General features: G+C 45.3%; 1 protein-coding gene and 1 long non-coding RNA gene across 6 annotated transcripts in view; one reads left to right on the forward strand and one right to left on the reverse strand.

Moving 5' to 3' along the window:
- Window positions 1-16563, reverse strand: part of podxl (podocalyxin-like) — a 230836-nt gene that overhangs the window by 6899 nt on the left and 207374 nt on the right. For all 5 annotated transcript variants that reach the window (XM_069910129.1, XM_069910128.1, XM_069910130.1 and 2 more), the window contains 3 exons: window positions 11308-11464; window positions 8789-8853; window positions 7112-7258 (listed from right to left, as the gene is read on the reverse strand). In XM_069910129.1, the coding sequence (XP_069766230.1) occupies window positions 7112-7258; window positions 8789-8853; window positions 11308-11464 (369 nt within the window). The remainder of the gene's footprint in view (window positions 1-7111; window positions 7259-8788; window positions 8854-11307; window positions 11465-16563) is intronic.
- The window catches only part of LOC138749066 (uncharacterized), a 33049-nt gene that overhangs the window by 3536 nt on the left and 12950 nt on the right, over window positions 1-16563 (forward strand). The window contains exon 3 of the long non-coding RNA XR_011348386.1: window positions 16060-16136. This is a non-coding gene — a long non-coding RNA (uncharacterized lncRNA). The remainder of the gene's footprint in view (window positions 1-16059; window positions 16137-16563) is intronic.

Raw genomic sequence — 16563 nt, forward strand, 5'->3', positions numbered from 1 at the left:
CATGTCAGTAGTTCCTCAGTTTGCACGAAAGCCGCACTGATTCTGGGAGAACATTCTCGGCGACACTAGGTATTATTCTATTTCGGAGAATCCTAGTGAAGATTTTGCCTGCAATGGAGAGCAGCGTGATTCCCCTGTAGTTTGAGCAATCTGATTTCTCGCCTTTGTTTTTGTACAGGGTGATGATGATGGCATCACGAAGGTCCTGAGGCAGTTTTCCTTGGTCCCAGCAAAGCTTGAAAAACTCATGCAGTTTGGCATGCAGAGCTTTGCCGCCAGCCTTCCAGACCTCTGGGGGGATTCCATCCATACCTGCTGCTTTGCCACTTTTCAGTTGTTCAATTGCCTTGTATGTCTCTTCCCGGGTGAGGACCTCATCCAGCTCTAGCCTTAGGGGCTGTTGAGGGAGCTGGAGCAGGGTGGAATCTTGGACTGAGCGGTTGGCACTGAAAAGAGATTGGAAGTGTTCTGACCATCGGTTGAGGATGGAGATCTTGTCGCTGAGGAGGACTTTGCCGTCTGAACTGCGCACCGGGCTTTGGACTTGGGGTGAGGGGCCGTACACAGCCTTTAGAGCCTCGTAAAAACCCCTGAAGTCGCCAATGTCCGCGCTGAGCTGGGTTCGTTTGGCAAGGCTAGTCCACCACTCATTTTGTATCTCCCGGAGTTTGCGCTGAAGATGGTTGCATGCGCGACGGAAGGCTCGTTTCTTCTCTGGCCAGGACGGCTTTGTAAGGTGAGCCTGGTGGGCAGCTCGCTTCTTTGCCAGCAGCTCCTGGATTTCCTGGCTGTTTTCGTCGAACCAGTCCTTGTTATTCCTGGAGGAGAAGCCCAGTACCTCTTCAGTGGATTGCAGTATGGTAGTCTTCAGCAGAGGGTTTCAGGGGACGAGTCTGTGAGGCGGATTGCATCCTCGAGCTTTGCTTTGAGGTTTGCCTGGAAGTTTTCTCTCACTTCGTTTGACTGCAGGTTTCCAACATTGAACCTCTTTCTGGGGGCTTTACTGTTCCTGGGATTTTGGCTTGAAGTGAAGGTTGAGCTTGCAGCGAACCAGCCGGTGGTCAGTGTGGCATTTCCGCGCTGGACATGACCCTGGTGTGGAGCACATCTCCTTTGTCTCGCTCCAGGATGTAGTCCAGGAGGTGCCAGTGTTTGGATCGGGGATGCATCCAGGTAGTCTTCAGGCTGTCCCTCTGCTGAAAAAGGGTGTTTGTAATGACAAGCCGCTGTTCTGCGCAGAGCTCCAACAGGAGGCGCCCATTGTCGTGCCCAGGATTCCTGGCCAGGTTTCTGAGTCTTTGCCCACGCGAGCGTTGAATGAGGTTGCGCAGGTCGGTGTAGAACTTGTCCTTTTCTGCTGGTTCCGCCTGGAGGATTGGAGCATAGACACTGATGAGAGTGATGCGACGCTTGTTTTGAAGCGGGAGTCGCATGGACATGATCCGGTCCGAGTGGCCTGTCGGGAGGTTTTTGAGTTTGGAGGCAATGGAGTTCTTGACCATGAAGCCTACACCAGATAGGCGTCGTTCATCCATAGGCTTGCCAAACCAGTAAAGTGTGTAGCCCGCGCCGCATTCTTGGAGGCTGCCTACATCTGCAAGGCGGACATCACTGAGAGCGGCTATGTCGATGTCAAGTCTGAGGAGTTCATGTGCGATGAGGGCAGACCGACGTTCAGCTCTGTCGGCCTTGTCTAGCATGGTTCTGATGTTCCAGCATGCTAGCTTGAGTTTGTGAGCATCTTTTGAGGGGGAGGACGTGGACCTGTCCTCGGGCCTGTGCAAAGGAGCTTTTAGGTGGCGTGCAGTGCGCGCAGTACTGGCCCCACCCTTTACACCACGTGGGACGTGGCCAAGCAATCTGGGACGTGGCAGCGAGGTCCTTGGGTCGTAGGTTTTATATCGGAGTGGCCTTCTCCTATGCAGATTTCTTACCTGGGCTGGAGGGGCCTGCCTCCCGTCCTAGGTCGGACCATACTGCCTGGACCGGGGCCGCCACTGCTTTCCCTGTGCTCAGGCCGGGGCCGCCCCCTCCCCTTCGCTCTTGCCCAGATCGGGGCCTCCGCCTGCCTCACTCGACCGAGGCTGGGGCCGCCGCTGCTTTCCCTGTGCCCGGACCGCGGCGGCCGCCTCCCCTTTCCTCTTGCCCGGATCGGAGCCGCCGCCTCCTACTTTCTGCCTGGACCGGGTCATCCACCTCACTCGACCGAGGCCGCCACCTCCCCTTCGCTCTTGCCCAGATCGGGGCCTCCGCTGCTTTCCCTGTGCCCGGACCGGGGCCTCCGCCTGCCTCACTCGACTGAGGCCGGGGCTGCCGCCGCTGCTTTCCCTGTGCCCGGACCGCGGCCGCCGCCTCCCCTTCCCTCTTGCCCAGATCGGGGCCGCCACCTCCTACTTTCTGCCCGGACCGGGACATCCGCCTGCCTCACTCAACTGAGGCCAGGGCCGCCGCCTCCCCTTCGCTCTTGCCCGGACCGGGGCCGAGGCCGCCGTTGCTTTCCCTGTGCCCGGACCAGGGCCGCCGCCTCCTTCTTTAGTCTATCTATATCCATCATAATTTTAAATGCCTCTATCAAATCTCCCTTCATTCTTCTATGCTCCAGGAAATAAAGTTTAGTTCCAGCAACATCCAAGCAAATCTCTACACTCTTAATGTTATCATCTTCCCTGTAGTAGGATGACCAAAACTGCACACATCCTGCAGTAGCTCAAGCCCAGAACGTTGGTTTTGCATTTTTACCTTTGCTGCGTAACTGTTGGACTTGCTGAGCTTCTCCAGCATGTTGTGCTTTTACTGGTAACTTCTCAGAGATTGACTGATAGGAAAGGTATGAACAGCAGCGAGTGTTCCACTGATAGGAAAGGTTGTCATTAGGTTCTTGTCCTGCACTTTTGTGTTCAAATATTGCATCCCAATACTTAACGTCCAGTAATTTAGTCACCATAATTACGTAGGAGAAAGGTAATTGGGGCACAGCAAGGCCATTCAGACGATGAGAAGAGAATAATTGCCCAGATGCTGTGGATAATTCTGCCTGGCTTTTGTATAAAATATTGAACAGGGATTTCTACACCCAAGTGACAGGACATTTTGGACCTGAGCTTTAGTTTGGAACCAACTGATCACACCTCTGACCCTACAGCACTCCCTCAGTATTGAACACAAGTGTCAACCTTGATTATGGGCTCAGGTCTCAGACGTGCAAGTGCTGATCACCGGTCATTGTACAGGGATTAGAATAATCCTTTAGTTCCTCATCATTGTCTGGTGTCAGGTGAGAGGAGGAGGAGCCAGGAGTTAATTGGTAAAGGCTAATAAAAAGGAGCAGAAAGGGAGGGAGCAGCCAGCAAGGAGCGGCGCAGTCAGTGAGTGGCCCAGTGAAGGAGTGGGGACTTTGGCTCGAAGGACTTCGGTGAGCAGGGGCTATGAAGGAGCTCCTTGTGTGGAAAGCTATCTTTGAAATAACATATTTATAGTAAGAAAGGAGGAAATGGAGTCAGTTGGGGTAGTTAAGTGCTCCAGTTGTGGGAAATCAGAGACAGCACAGCTGTTCCTCACGACTACACCTGCAAAAGGTGCATCCAATTGCATATAATGAGTGACCGTGTGAGGGAGCTTGAGCTGCAATTGGATGAACTGAGGATCATAAGGGAAGCAGAGGCAGTGATAGAGAGGAGTTACAGGGAGACAGTCACCCCTCGAAGTCAGGAGTCAGGGAATTGGGTGACTGTGAGGAAAGGAGGGAGAGTGCCTGTGCAGAGTACCCCTGTGGAAATGCCACTCAGCAACATGTATTCGGCATTGGATACTGCTGGGGGGCACAGTCTAACAGGGACGAGTCGTGGGGGTCAGGTCTCTGGCACAGGGGCTGCCCCTGAGGGTCAGAAGGGAAGGAGGGATAAGAACAGGATACTTGTAGTTGGGGACTCATTAGTCAGAGGGACAGATAGAAGGTTTGTGGGATGAGATCGGGGATCCAGGTTGGTCTGTTGCCTCCCTGGTGCCAGGGTCATGGATATCTCTGATCGAGTTCATAGCATTCTGCAAGGAGAAGGAGAACAGCCAGAAGTCGTGGTCCATGTGGGGACCAATGACTTAGTTAGAAGTGGGGATGAGGTCCTGAAACAGGATTATATGGAATTAGGTAGGAAATTTAAAAACAGGACCTCCAAGGTAGTAATCTCTGGATTGCTGCCGGTGCCATGCGCTAGTGAGGGTAGAAATAGGAGGATGTGGAGGATGAATGCGTGGCTAAAGAGATGGTGCAGGGGGCAAGGGATAAGATTTTTGGATCATTGGGATCGGTCAGACCTGAACAAAAGGGACAGACTCCACTTGAACTGGAGGGGGACCAATGTGCTGGCAAGCAGATTTGCTAGAGCTGTGGGGGAAGGTTTAAACTAGTTTGGCAGGGGGGTGGGGAACAGAGTGTGAGTGCAGTGTCAAGGGAGCATGGCCACCTAGACAGGAATAATAACGATAACAGAGGTAGGATGAAGATTAGGGTAAAAGGTAGAAAAGAGAATATAGGTGAGGGCCATTCTCTGAAATGCATATATTTTAATGCAAGAAGAATAGTGAACAAGGTATGATATTGTGGCAATTAGTGAAACCTGGCTACAGGAGGGGCAGGACTGGCAACTTAATATTCCAGGATACATTTGTTTTAGATGTGATAGATCAGGGGGTAAAAAAGGGGGAGGAGTTGCTCTGCTTGTTAAGGAGGACATTACTGCCGTGAAGTGGCAGGATGGTCTGGAGGGATCGTCCAGTGAGGCTGTTTGGGTGGAATTGAGGGGTGAAGGAGGCATGTATTAAAGACCACCAAATGGGTCAAGAAAATTAGAGGAACAAATTTGTAGGGAGATAACTTATATGTGTGAGAATCATAAGGTAGTGATCATGGAAGATTTTAACTTCCCTCACATTGATTGGAATACCCATACAGTTAGAGGGCTGGATGGGCTAGAGTTCATTAAATGTGTTCAAGATTGTTTTCTAAATCAATTAGTAGAAGAACTGACTCGGGACGGTGTAATACTAGATCTCCTGTTAGGGAACGAGCTAGGTCAGGTATCGGACATTATTGTTGGAGAACAAATTGGGTCTAGTGATCATAACTCTGTTAGTTTTAGGGAAGAGCAAGAAGGGGCCTAAAGTTGAGGTTCTGGATTGGAGAAGAACAAATTTCAAAGGAATAAGAAGGGATTAGGGGAGTATTGAGTGGGACAGGATATTTTCAGGTAAGGATGTAAATGAAAAATGGAGGATATTCAAAAAAGAAATTTTGAGGGTACAGAATAGATATGTCCCAGTGAGGATCAAAGGAAAGGCTGGAAGTCATAGGGAGGCTTGGTTTTCGAGGAATATTGGAAATTTGGTTAGGAGAAAAAAGGTGTACAAGAGGTATAAAGAGCAAGGAGCTGAGAATTTGAAGGAGGACTACAAGGAGTGTAGAAGGAATCTTTAGAAAGGCCAAAAAAAGGCACGAGGAGGCTTTGGCAGACAGAGTAAAAATAAATCCAAATGGTTTCTATAAGTACATTAAAGGGATAAAATTGGACCCCTTGTAGATAGCGAGGGTAGGCTGAGTGAGAAGTCAGAGGAAATGGGAGAAATTTTGAATGATTTCTTTGCCTTGGTATTCACTAGGGAAAAAATATTGAACCAGTTGAAGTAAAGAAAAATAGTAGGGAGGTCATGAAGCATATAAGGATAACTGAGGAGGTAGTGATGGCTGTGTTGAAAAAGATAAAGGTGGATAAATCTCCGGGATCGGACAAAATATTCCAAAGGGCACTCAGGGAGGCTTGTGGACTGATAGTGGGGCCATTAACAGAGATATTTAGGATGTCACTGGCCACGGAGTTAGTGCCAAAGGATTGGAGGGTTGCGCATGTGGTTCCACTGTTTAAGAAAGGGTCCAAATGTAAACCTGGGAATTATAGGCCCGTGAGTCTGACATCTGTGGTGGGAAAGTTGATGGAAAATGTTCTGAGGGATGGTATTTACAAATATTTGGAGGTACAGGGATTGATAGGAAGTAATCAGCATGGTTTTGTCAGGGGTAGATCATGCTTGACAAACCTGATTGAGTTTTTCGAGGGGATTACAAAAAAGATTGATGAAGGGAAAGCTGTGGATGTTGTCTATTTAGACTTTAGTAAAGCTTTTGACAAAGTTCCCCACAGGAGGTTAGGAAAAAAGGTGGGAGGCATTAGGTATAAATAAGGAGGTAGTGAAATGGATTCAGAATGGTTGGATGGGAGCTGTCAGAGAGTAGTGGTAGAAAATTGTTGTCTAATTGGAGGCTGGTGACTAGTGGAGTTCCTCAGGGATCGGTCCTGGGTCCACTATTGTTTGTTATATATAGTAACGATCTGGAAGTAGGGGTGGAGAATTGGATAAGCAAGTTTGCGGATGATACAAAGATTGGTGGTGTTGTGGACAGTGAGGAAGATTACCGTAGATTAAAAGGTGATTTAGGAAGGCTGGAGGTGTGGGCTGAGAAATGGCTGATGGAATTTAAATCAGATAAGTATGAGGTGTTACATTTTGGAAAGGCAAATCTAAATAGGTCATATGCATTAAATGGTAGGCTATTGAGATGTGCAGAGCAACAAAGGGATTTAGGAGTTGTGGTAAATAGTACCCTCAAGGCTGATACTAAGGTAGATGGTGCCAAAACCCACCTTCCTGCGATGTATTATATCCTCCATGCGTCTCACCTGTTCCTTCTCTTGTTTCCTTGCTTTCAATAACCAATATTTCAGGTTTTGAGCCCTTCATCAAGGTATGAGCAAAATGTAGACAGGTGCCACACACCATTTTGTTTTCACTTCAGTCACAGTGTCCGCAGACTTTCCTGGTTTACATCACCTTCCGAGACCGTAGATCTCTGAGCCCACAGTCTCTCTTGCAGATAGTCAGTTCAATACCTTGACATTTATCCCTTTCCAAATCCTACCTATTGGTTCTGGAGAACAAACCACTTGTTGCACCACAATCTAGACCGGCTGGTGTCCTTGACCCAGCATTCTTGGTGCTGTTTATTTAACTGGAATTTTTCATTGACTGGTGCCAGGCATTATCCTGCCCTGTGCCTACTCACCGGATCCTTGTGCTTGGATTTGCGTTGGGAGCACCGGTAGATGATTGCAGACATGATCACAAGCAGAAGCAATGAGCCAGTGACCACCATGGCGATGAGTTTCTTGAGCTCTGTTGCTCTCTGCTGCTCTTTTCTGTCTTCATCCCCCTGAATGCAAAGGTTAAGCAGAGGGAACAAACTGTCAATAGGGATCACAACTCAGTCCAATGCAATAGAAAAGAAACAAACCAGCACTCCAGGCTCAAACAACAATGCCCTTATCATGGAGTTTTCATTCACTGTTCGGCAGAAGCGCAATATAATTGCAGATATCCAATACTAGAAGAATTGAGCAAAGTTTTGTAGGCATTGGCAGGTAAATCCAGAAATTCAAATGAAGCCGGGCATGATCCATGGAGTGAGGAGGAATGGGTTAACAGCTGGGATGTGCTGTTGCTCACTGCTGACTATGTGCCAGTCCTGATTTCTATGCTCATGCATTGGAAATGTGGAAGTTGGAGGGGAGATGCCAGTGATGGAGCTCACACATTCTGCACTGAGAAGCCTCCAGCTTGACTGTGACCATACAGTGCAAAAGCCTCTGGCAGTGAGTGCAACGGAAGCCAGAAGGTTTCAGATCAATGACGACCCCCTCAGGACTGGAAGAGTCACGATGCGGGATCTCCACCTGAAATATCAACCATGTCCAGCAGCCTGTTTTATGTTTCAGATTTCGCCATTTACAGTCCCTGGACCTTTTTTTAGGTGTTAGTAGGGCCATGGATGGGTTGGTGTTTGGGATGGAGGGGAAGGGAGCTTTTCAACATCAGTGATCAAAGATGAAGATCAACTCCACCGGCTGTATCTGGGAAGGATTCTGAGGTGCCACAACTTCCAACTGGTACATGTTCCATCCCAGGACTGCACTTCCATGTGAGTGTTATGACTCACGCTTGGACCTTACCATTTCCATTGGGCTCCTCAGATTCCTGAGGGATCTTTCACTTTTACCGGGAACAGCACACTAAAGTTTGCTGCATTATTTGAAATACGTTACTCCTGATGATGCAGCTCTCTTAATGCTACCCTTTGACTTTTGTACTCAAGGCAGTTTACACGTTCAGTAGAGCTGCTGCCTCAGTGCCAGAGAATCAGATTAAGCCCCAACTCCTGGTGGAGTTTGCGCATTCTCCCCCTGCACTCATGGGTTTCCTCTAAGTGCTCCACTTTCATCCCACATCCTAAAGATACTTGGGTTAGTGGGTTAGTAGGCCACTGATAGTTGCTTCTAATATGCAAGTGAGTGGTAGAATCTGGGATAGTTGATGGGAATAAAAACAATGAATTGGTGTAATCAGTACAGACTTGGTGGGCTGGAGAGACTCTTCAAGTGAAACCTCTTAACTCCCTGGTGTGACACCCTTTTGCCTGATCTGCAATGAGCCAAAATATACAACTAGGGTTTGACAACACCATTGTCACGCTAGTGACCAGGTTTCGAATCCGACACTGTCTGTAAGGAGTTTGTACGTTTTTGCCGTGTCTTTGTGGGTTTCCTCTGGGTGCACCAATTTCTTCCCTCCCTCCAAGACGTAAAAGGTTGTAGGTTAATTTGGGTGTAATTTGGCAGCACGAGTTTGTACGGCTGGAATCGGCTTCTACTGTGTTGTAAATAAAATTTAAAATTTTGAAAATTACCTTTTTCAAATCTTCAGATTCTTTCTTCACCTTCTCCAGAATATTATTCATCCAAGCATCAGTAACTGTGAAAATGAAATGAAAGTTTGGGCTGATTGACATAGAGGGGTGCTCTTACAGCAGACAAAGTTAAAAAAAAATTCATATATATTATGTGACCTGTACAAGTCAGTAGGCGTATTTAAGGTAGAGATTGATGGGTATCAAGGGTTATGGGGAGTGGGAGGATGGATCAGCTCATGATGGAGCTGAATGGCCTACTTCCACTCTATACCTTGTGGTTTTAAATGGCACATTCAGAGAATCTGGCCACTATGAGCAGTTGTGTTTGTTGTAAGCCTCAGGTCTCTACTCTGGCCTCTCTACTGCCTTCCATTTGAAGCTCCCAACCTATTTATTTCCTGGTGCTGTGCGACAAGAGGCTGGGAAACTACAAAATCCCATGGTTTGCCTTCACTGAGGATCATCAGAGCTGACTCTTTTCACCAGAAACTTGACAAGCCATGTCCATGCTGTCGTCTAAAAGGATGGGGATCTTTCTGATGCTCCTTTTCATTTTTAAAATATTTTTATTGCGTTTAATCGAGAGCATATCCATAACAGGCTCCTAAAGAACCAAATACAATATATATTAATATAGTTTATCATGTTGTACATTAATGATAGAACATGAACTCACAATCAACCCGTAAGTATTTATTGCCCTGAAAAAAAACCCAAGTTGCTCGAACCCCTCCTATTAAACAAGGTTGAATTAATATTTATTAGCAGCTTTGGAATCAAACCACGACCTCCAGAGGCCCAGCAACGCATACCAATCTACCGCATCCACATACCTTAATCATTCAAATTGTGACCTTAAGTTTCCTGACATTCTGCCTAACTTTCCCTAGACTCAAAAAGGGCATGGTATTCTGTAACCATTGCAAGTGGGTTGGTGAAAAATCATTTTTCCATTTCAACAGGATTTCTTTTCTGGCCAGCAATGTAGAAAATGCTAAAATTTGTCTTTAAATTTATATTGTTATCCTTGGAGAAACTAAATATTGCTATTAACGGACAGGGTTCAAGGTTAATCCTGAAGATATCTGAAAAGGTTTTTTAAAAAAATCTGTCCAACATTTTCCTAACTTGGGACATGACCAAAACGTGTATCAAAGAGGCTTCAAAAATGTTAGTTATCACAGAATAGATTGATATCAGGATAAATTTGAGACAATTTAACTTTAGAAAAGTGTACCCTCTGTACCACTTTAAATTGAATCAAACTGAAGAATTAGTCATAAGGCCTAGGATTGCGAACCAATCTTCCTATGAGAAGGATAAATTATTATTTTCCCATTCAGATTTGATTCTAATTAAGAAAGCAGATTTAATATTCAATATTTTAAAAATTTTTTATACCTTTATGTACAAATGTAGTTCAATAAGTTCATTTATAAAATTCAGATCAGAAAGACATGGAAATTCTGCAAGTTTAGATCAGATAAAATGCCCAACTTGATAATACCAAAAGAAGTCTATTGGGCAAATTAAATTCCATCATCAATGGTTGAAAAGATGCAAAATTTTGTTGAATAAAAAGATATTTAAAGCTTTTAATCCCTGGCCGATTCCATTCTTTATAACCTATATCTAAAATGGAGGGCTGGAAAAGATGATGAGACACAATCGGACGAGTGGACAAAAATGCCAAGAATCTAAAACAATTCCTGAATTGAACCTAAATTCTTAGTCTCTGTTTCATTATTAAATCCTTCTTTAATTTTGGAATAGAAAAAGGTCAAGGATGAGCCAAAAACTGCCCACATAGAAGTGTTTTTTTTAAAGGATTTCAACTCCATTTCAACCCAGTTGGGGCTGTCATCTATTTTAATCAAATTTTAACAACAATAAAATATTTCTTATTTATTGCCCAATAATAGAATCTAAAATTGGGTAATGACAAACCTCCATCATTTCTTATATTCTGAAGATAAATTTTATTTAATCGAGCTTTCTTCCCTTGACATATATATTTGACATAACAAATGATTCCAAATGTATCATAAAAATTTTGGTAAGATATTCATTTTGACTGAATTAATAGGGACCATTCACAGTCAGAGAAAGTGATTAAATAAAGGTACAAATTTTTCTTTAGAGAGGTTTTTAATGTTCTTAGTTATCATGATACCTCGATATCTAAATTGTTCCTTCACTGTCTTTAAGGGGAAATTAGAGTATTAAGTAAGCAAGCCCTTTAATGGTAACAATTCACTCATGTAAATTAAGTTTCTAGCTGGCAAACTTACTAAAATGTGTAAGTAACAACAATGTCTTTGGAATAGAAGTCTCTGGGCTAGACACAAGAAGTAAAAGATCATCTGCATATAAAGATAATCTATATTCAATTGTCCCTCTAAATAAACCCTTAAGATCTTCATTTACACACTTAACCTACAGAGGGATTTGGGTGGGGAGTTGAATGAAGTGGGGTCCATTTTAGGAGTGAAAATTGCTGCATAGCCAGCTCTAACCTTTGAATGCGACGTCGATGGTCATCTTGTTCTGCTCGTCTTTTACCGGGCTGTACTGGACCTCACACTTATCAAACAATTGGAGGTCTGCGTTCTTGGCCAACTCTGAACACACCTTTTTGGCCAGATACTTTCCTATGCTGCTCGCAAAGGTTTCCTGGAATTATTGAACCACAGGATAGGACATTAACCATGTAACAATTACAATACGGAGACAAGCCATCTCGGCCCCTCTAGTCCCTCCTACCTACACTTTGCCCATAACCCTCCAATCCCATCCCATCCATATATCTATCCAATTTTTCCTTAAATGACAAAATTGACTTTGCAGCAACCACCTCTTCTGGAAGGTCATTCCACTCAGACACCATTCTCGAAAGCCCTTTTCAGGCGACCTAAATATCCCAGTCCAAAGCCACATATTATCTACCCCCTTGTGGCTGAAGACATACTCACCTGAATGCAGCAGAATCGCCTCGGAGACAACCAGCAGAGTGCCAGGCTCCGCTAACGCATCTAAATGTGTGGCCGCTTATAGCGGCTGCCTGGGGGTGGGATGATGACTCTATCAGCCGGCGACCCAACTCCCCACTGCCTGACAGCCCTCCGCCCTGCTACTTGACAGACACTGCCCCACTGGGGATGGGAGTTCGGCGGGGAATGGCAGGGCAGACAGTGGGGTGGGGGGAGGGAAATCGGGGGAATGTCCAGTGCAGGCTGCTCCTGCATCAAGGCTGCTCTCCGCGGCTCAAAATGTAGCATAGCAACGTGGGAAATAGCAATGTGCATAGCAATGTGGGAAATACAGAGCAGTTCTACCTGCGTGGGGGATTGTGGATAAGGAAGACGGCTATTGCGGATAAGGAAGACGGCTATTGCTATGCCTCATATTTATGATGGGTGGCGCTGTGGCATCAGTCCCCCCACCTGCATCAGATCCAGAGGTGCTACAAGGCCTCTGGACATGAATAGGCCCTTTCAGGTGGACCAGGCAATGCTGCAAAGCAGCCATTTATGGCTGCCACCTGAAAGGCGAGTCGAATGCCACTGGCCGGAAGGCGGAGGGTCCATCTGAAAGGGCCTCCTGAGTGAAGAAGTTCCCTCTCCTGTTACTTCTAAACTTTTGCCCCCTAACTCTCAACTCGTGACCTCCTGTTTGAATCTCACTTACCTTCAAGGGAAAGAGCCTATTCAAATCTACTCTATCCATCCCCCTCATAATTTTAAAGGACAGCATACCAAAAGCCTTCTTCATCACTCTATCTACATGAGACTCCACCTTCAAAGAATGATGAACCGTTATTCCTAGATCTTTGTTCTTCTGCATTCTTCAATGCCCTCCCGTTTACTGCACATTCCCTGTTTTGATTATTTCCAACATGAAGCACTTCACACTTTTCTGCATTAAACTCCATCTGCCATTTCTCAGCCCACTCTTCTAAGCAGTTCAAATCCTTTTGCAATCTCTGAAACTCTTCTTCACTATCCACAACGCCACCTATTTTTGTATCATCCACATATTTACTAATCCATTTTATCACTCCATCATCCAGATCATTAATGTAAATGACAAACAGCAAGGGACCCAATACAGACCCCTGAGGCACACCGCTTGTTACTGGCCTCCATCCTGACAGACAGTTATCCACCATGACTCTCTGGCATCTACCTCCTAGCGGGGTTGAACCCATTTGACTATCTCAAAATTAATACCTAACGCCTGAACCTTCCTTACCAATCTTCCATGTGGAACTTTTACTGAAATCCATATAGACAACATCTGCTGCTCTACTCTCATCAACATTAGGCTCACAAAGTTGACGAAGAAATAAATGGAATCATTCTTGGTGCTACATAGCCATGTTGTAAAGGTTTCCTTCTCATATTCCTCACGATCACCGGCTTCTGGCAGAACCCCTCATTTCCAGCCATTGTCAGCAAAGTTCATTCTCATTGCATGGGTGTGTGGTAAACATTGTAGAATTTTTCACGGTCAAATTACAGAAAAATGAACCATTCAGCCTCTCTGATCATTGCCAAAGATTATGCTCTGTACAAAACTTCTCATCTCACTTCTTGCAAATCTCTTTCCTGTACTTGCCTTGTCTTCTACTCAGGTTACCGTATCCAGGTTGTTCGCCTTCTGCTTGCAAGCTCCACATGCGCAACTAAATATAAACAGCACGGTAACGGGGCATTTTGGACCATGAGTACGTGCCGCCCAATTTACACCCCATTAACCTACATCCTGGTACATTTTGAATGGTGGGAGGAAACCAAAACCTTTGAGAAAACCCATGCAGACACAGGGAGAATGAACAAATTCCTTACAGTCAGCGTGGGATTTGAACCCCAGACTTGTCCCAATCACTGTCATTGCAAAGGTGTTGCGCTGACCCTGCCGCCCTCTCTAAGCAAAAGGTTCAATGTTCAGTGGCAAATCTCCCATGGCATTATGACCTGTCATGGAATATACTGATTGTCAAAAGTCTGTACTCTCTCAGGGTGAAGAATTTCAACTTTTTGGCCACACTGGATGATGGCAGTTTACTGCAAAAGTTGCTAAATCAATCTTTATGGCCCACTCTCCCCCATTAATCTCCAAATTAATCTTTACCAGAATCTCTGAAAATTATAATTGAATCTGACCCCCCCCCCCCCCCCACTTTTGGGGTTACAGCCTGCATAACAGCAATACTTGTACAGTAAAACTCCTGGTATCCACCACCTATGGAGATTATTAGATGCAAGATAAGCGTATTTGCTGGTTGCAAATGTACCCACTAGAGGGCGCCAATTTTAAACTTTTGTACATTTTTGCTGCATCTCATCCCCAGCTTTCTCCCTCGTGGACTGACCCAGCTTCTGCTTCCATGGATTATTATTCTATTTTAACAACTTCAGTGCTTATTCCCTTTGCCTGATCTTGTCAACTTGAACGTGACCCCTCCAGTAATTTGACAATTACTTCCAAAATAAGAAGAAAGCAAACTCCTGAACACTGCCATCAGGGCTGAGAGCAGCGATCAAGGATCCACACCACCCAGCACACGCTGCAATCAGGAAAGAGGTCTAGGTGTCAAGACTCTCAGCATCAGCTACAAGAACAGCTGCTCCCCCTCCACCATCAGACTTCTCAACAATAAACTCAATTAGGGACTCATTTAAGGACTTCTACTCATGCACTTTATTGATTTTTTAAAAAAATTCTCTCTATTGCAGTTTGTTTACATGCATTATGTGTTTACATTTCTTTATTTGCCTACATCTATAGCCTGTGTACAGTTTTTATTGCACTACCAATAGGTGGTAATTCTGCCTAGCCACAGGAAAAAAGAATCTCAGGGCTGTATGCGATGTCATGTATGTACTCTGACAATAAATCTAAAAAAGAATGTTGATTGAGGAATAAACATTGACCAGGGCATAACCTCCTTCAAAATGGTACTCTGGGTCGATAGGGTTTTGGATAGGCTAAGTAGATGCAGGAAGGAATCCAACACTAGGGGCTATGGCCTTAGGATAAAGGGGTAAGAATTTAAAACTAAGAAGGGGAGACTTTTCTTCCTACAGAGAATGATGATCGAATGGAATTCTTTATGTAAATATGATCTTATAGAAGGGCTTGGATATTGCTGTTTAGGCACATGGAGACAAAGTTGGAACAGGGTTCCACATTTGAAAGATAGGATAAAGGTTTAACTCCTGGTCCTATTTCTGCAGGGTCCTGTTTCTCCGCCCCCCCCCCCCCCCCCTTCTGGAAAAGAAGTGGGTGCAATTGGGCAGTGCACTAATGTTTCTCATCTTCAAGTTTCCCGAGTGGGACTTGAACCCAGAGCCTTCCATCTCGGGGGAAGAGTGCAGGTACCAAGCCACAGCTGAGCTAGACCACGAGCAGAAATAGGCCATTCAGCCCATAGAGTCTGCCCCGCCATTCAATCATGAGCTGATCCATTTTCCCACTCAGTCCCACTGCCCGGCCTTCTCCACATATTCTTTGGTGCCCTGGCTAATCAAGAACCTCTCAATCTCTGTCTTAAATACACCCAGAGACCTAGCCTCCACAGCTACCTGTGACAACAAATTCCACAGATTTACCACCCTCTACACATTTCTGTTCTAAGCGGACACCCTGAAGTTATGCCCTCTTGTCCTAGATTGTCCCACCATGGAAAACAACCTGTCTACATTTAATCTGTCTATACCTTTCAATATTTGATGTGTTTCAATGAGATTCTCCTAAAATCCAATGAATACAGAACAAGAGCTGTCGTATGATCTCTGTGGTAAGCCTTTCATTCCTGGAATCATCTTGGTGAACCCTCTCAGCTAGGAGCTGAGCAAGGCCACACCCAGCTTTTGGAAGGGTTTATTCCACTATGAACACCAGACTTGTAGAATATGGAGTCTCAACGTGAAGCTGTACTGACCTGCTGTTATTTATTTCTCTCCGATGGTGGTTCTGCTTAAAGAGAACTCCCTTTGAAAGTTCTGATGTTAAGAACATGTCTCTGAAACAAAATAGCTTTGGGATGACAGCTGTGATAATGAAAGGTGATATCCCTCATTGTACTCACTGATGCCTTGAGCAAGATCCATCCCTGTGCATCCCAATTCTTTGTCAAGAAATGACAGACGGGGGCATCTCTTTTCAAGAGGGTTATGAGCCCTCCGTTGTTACTACTTATCACCAGCAAGCTGGCTTGTGAGTGCTTCATCAGTCAACACTGACTCCTTATCTCTCTCTGGCAGCTCTCTGAGGTATTCCCGTCAAGTGATCACTGAACAGAAGAAGCTGGACTGGATTTACCACTGTTCAGTGCAAGAAGGTAATAATTGTTGGGGGTGGGGGGGTGGTGTGTGTGATGTTATATAGGACATGATTGTATTGCAGCTGGGTTGAGCTTGGAAGAGGAAGGATCATTTTCAGATGGTGTTGCACAGCAGAATCTTCACTCCTGTCTCAGGAACACTGACTCTGTTGCCAGGGAGCTGGGAGAGGGATCAGGTGAGTGTTCCATTTCCTCTGGGAGTAACCATCCTTCCCAAACACCGATCAATGAGACAAAATAAAAAAAGCCAAGGATAAATCCCGTGAACTGAAATGGGAATGAAATTGGTGTTTACAAACACTCCATTCCATCATGCGCTCTCACTGGGAAAAATTCTCTACCTCTCTCCTTAAAACCTAATTCTTTCAGCTAACGCTTTCAGTCACCATTACAAACACATGGTGTGGTATCAAACATTGTTTGA

This window comes from Narcine bancroftii, chromosome 13 (genome assembly GCF_036971445.1).
Source record: "Narcine bancroftii isolate sNarBan1 chromosome 13, sNarBan1.hap1, whole genome shotgun sequence".
Classification (NCBI taxonomy): domain Eukaryota; kingdom Metazoa; phylum Chordata; class Chondrichthyes; order Torpediniformes; family Narcinidae; genus Narcine; species Narcine bancroftii.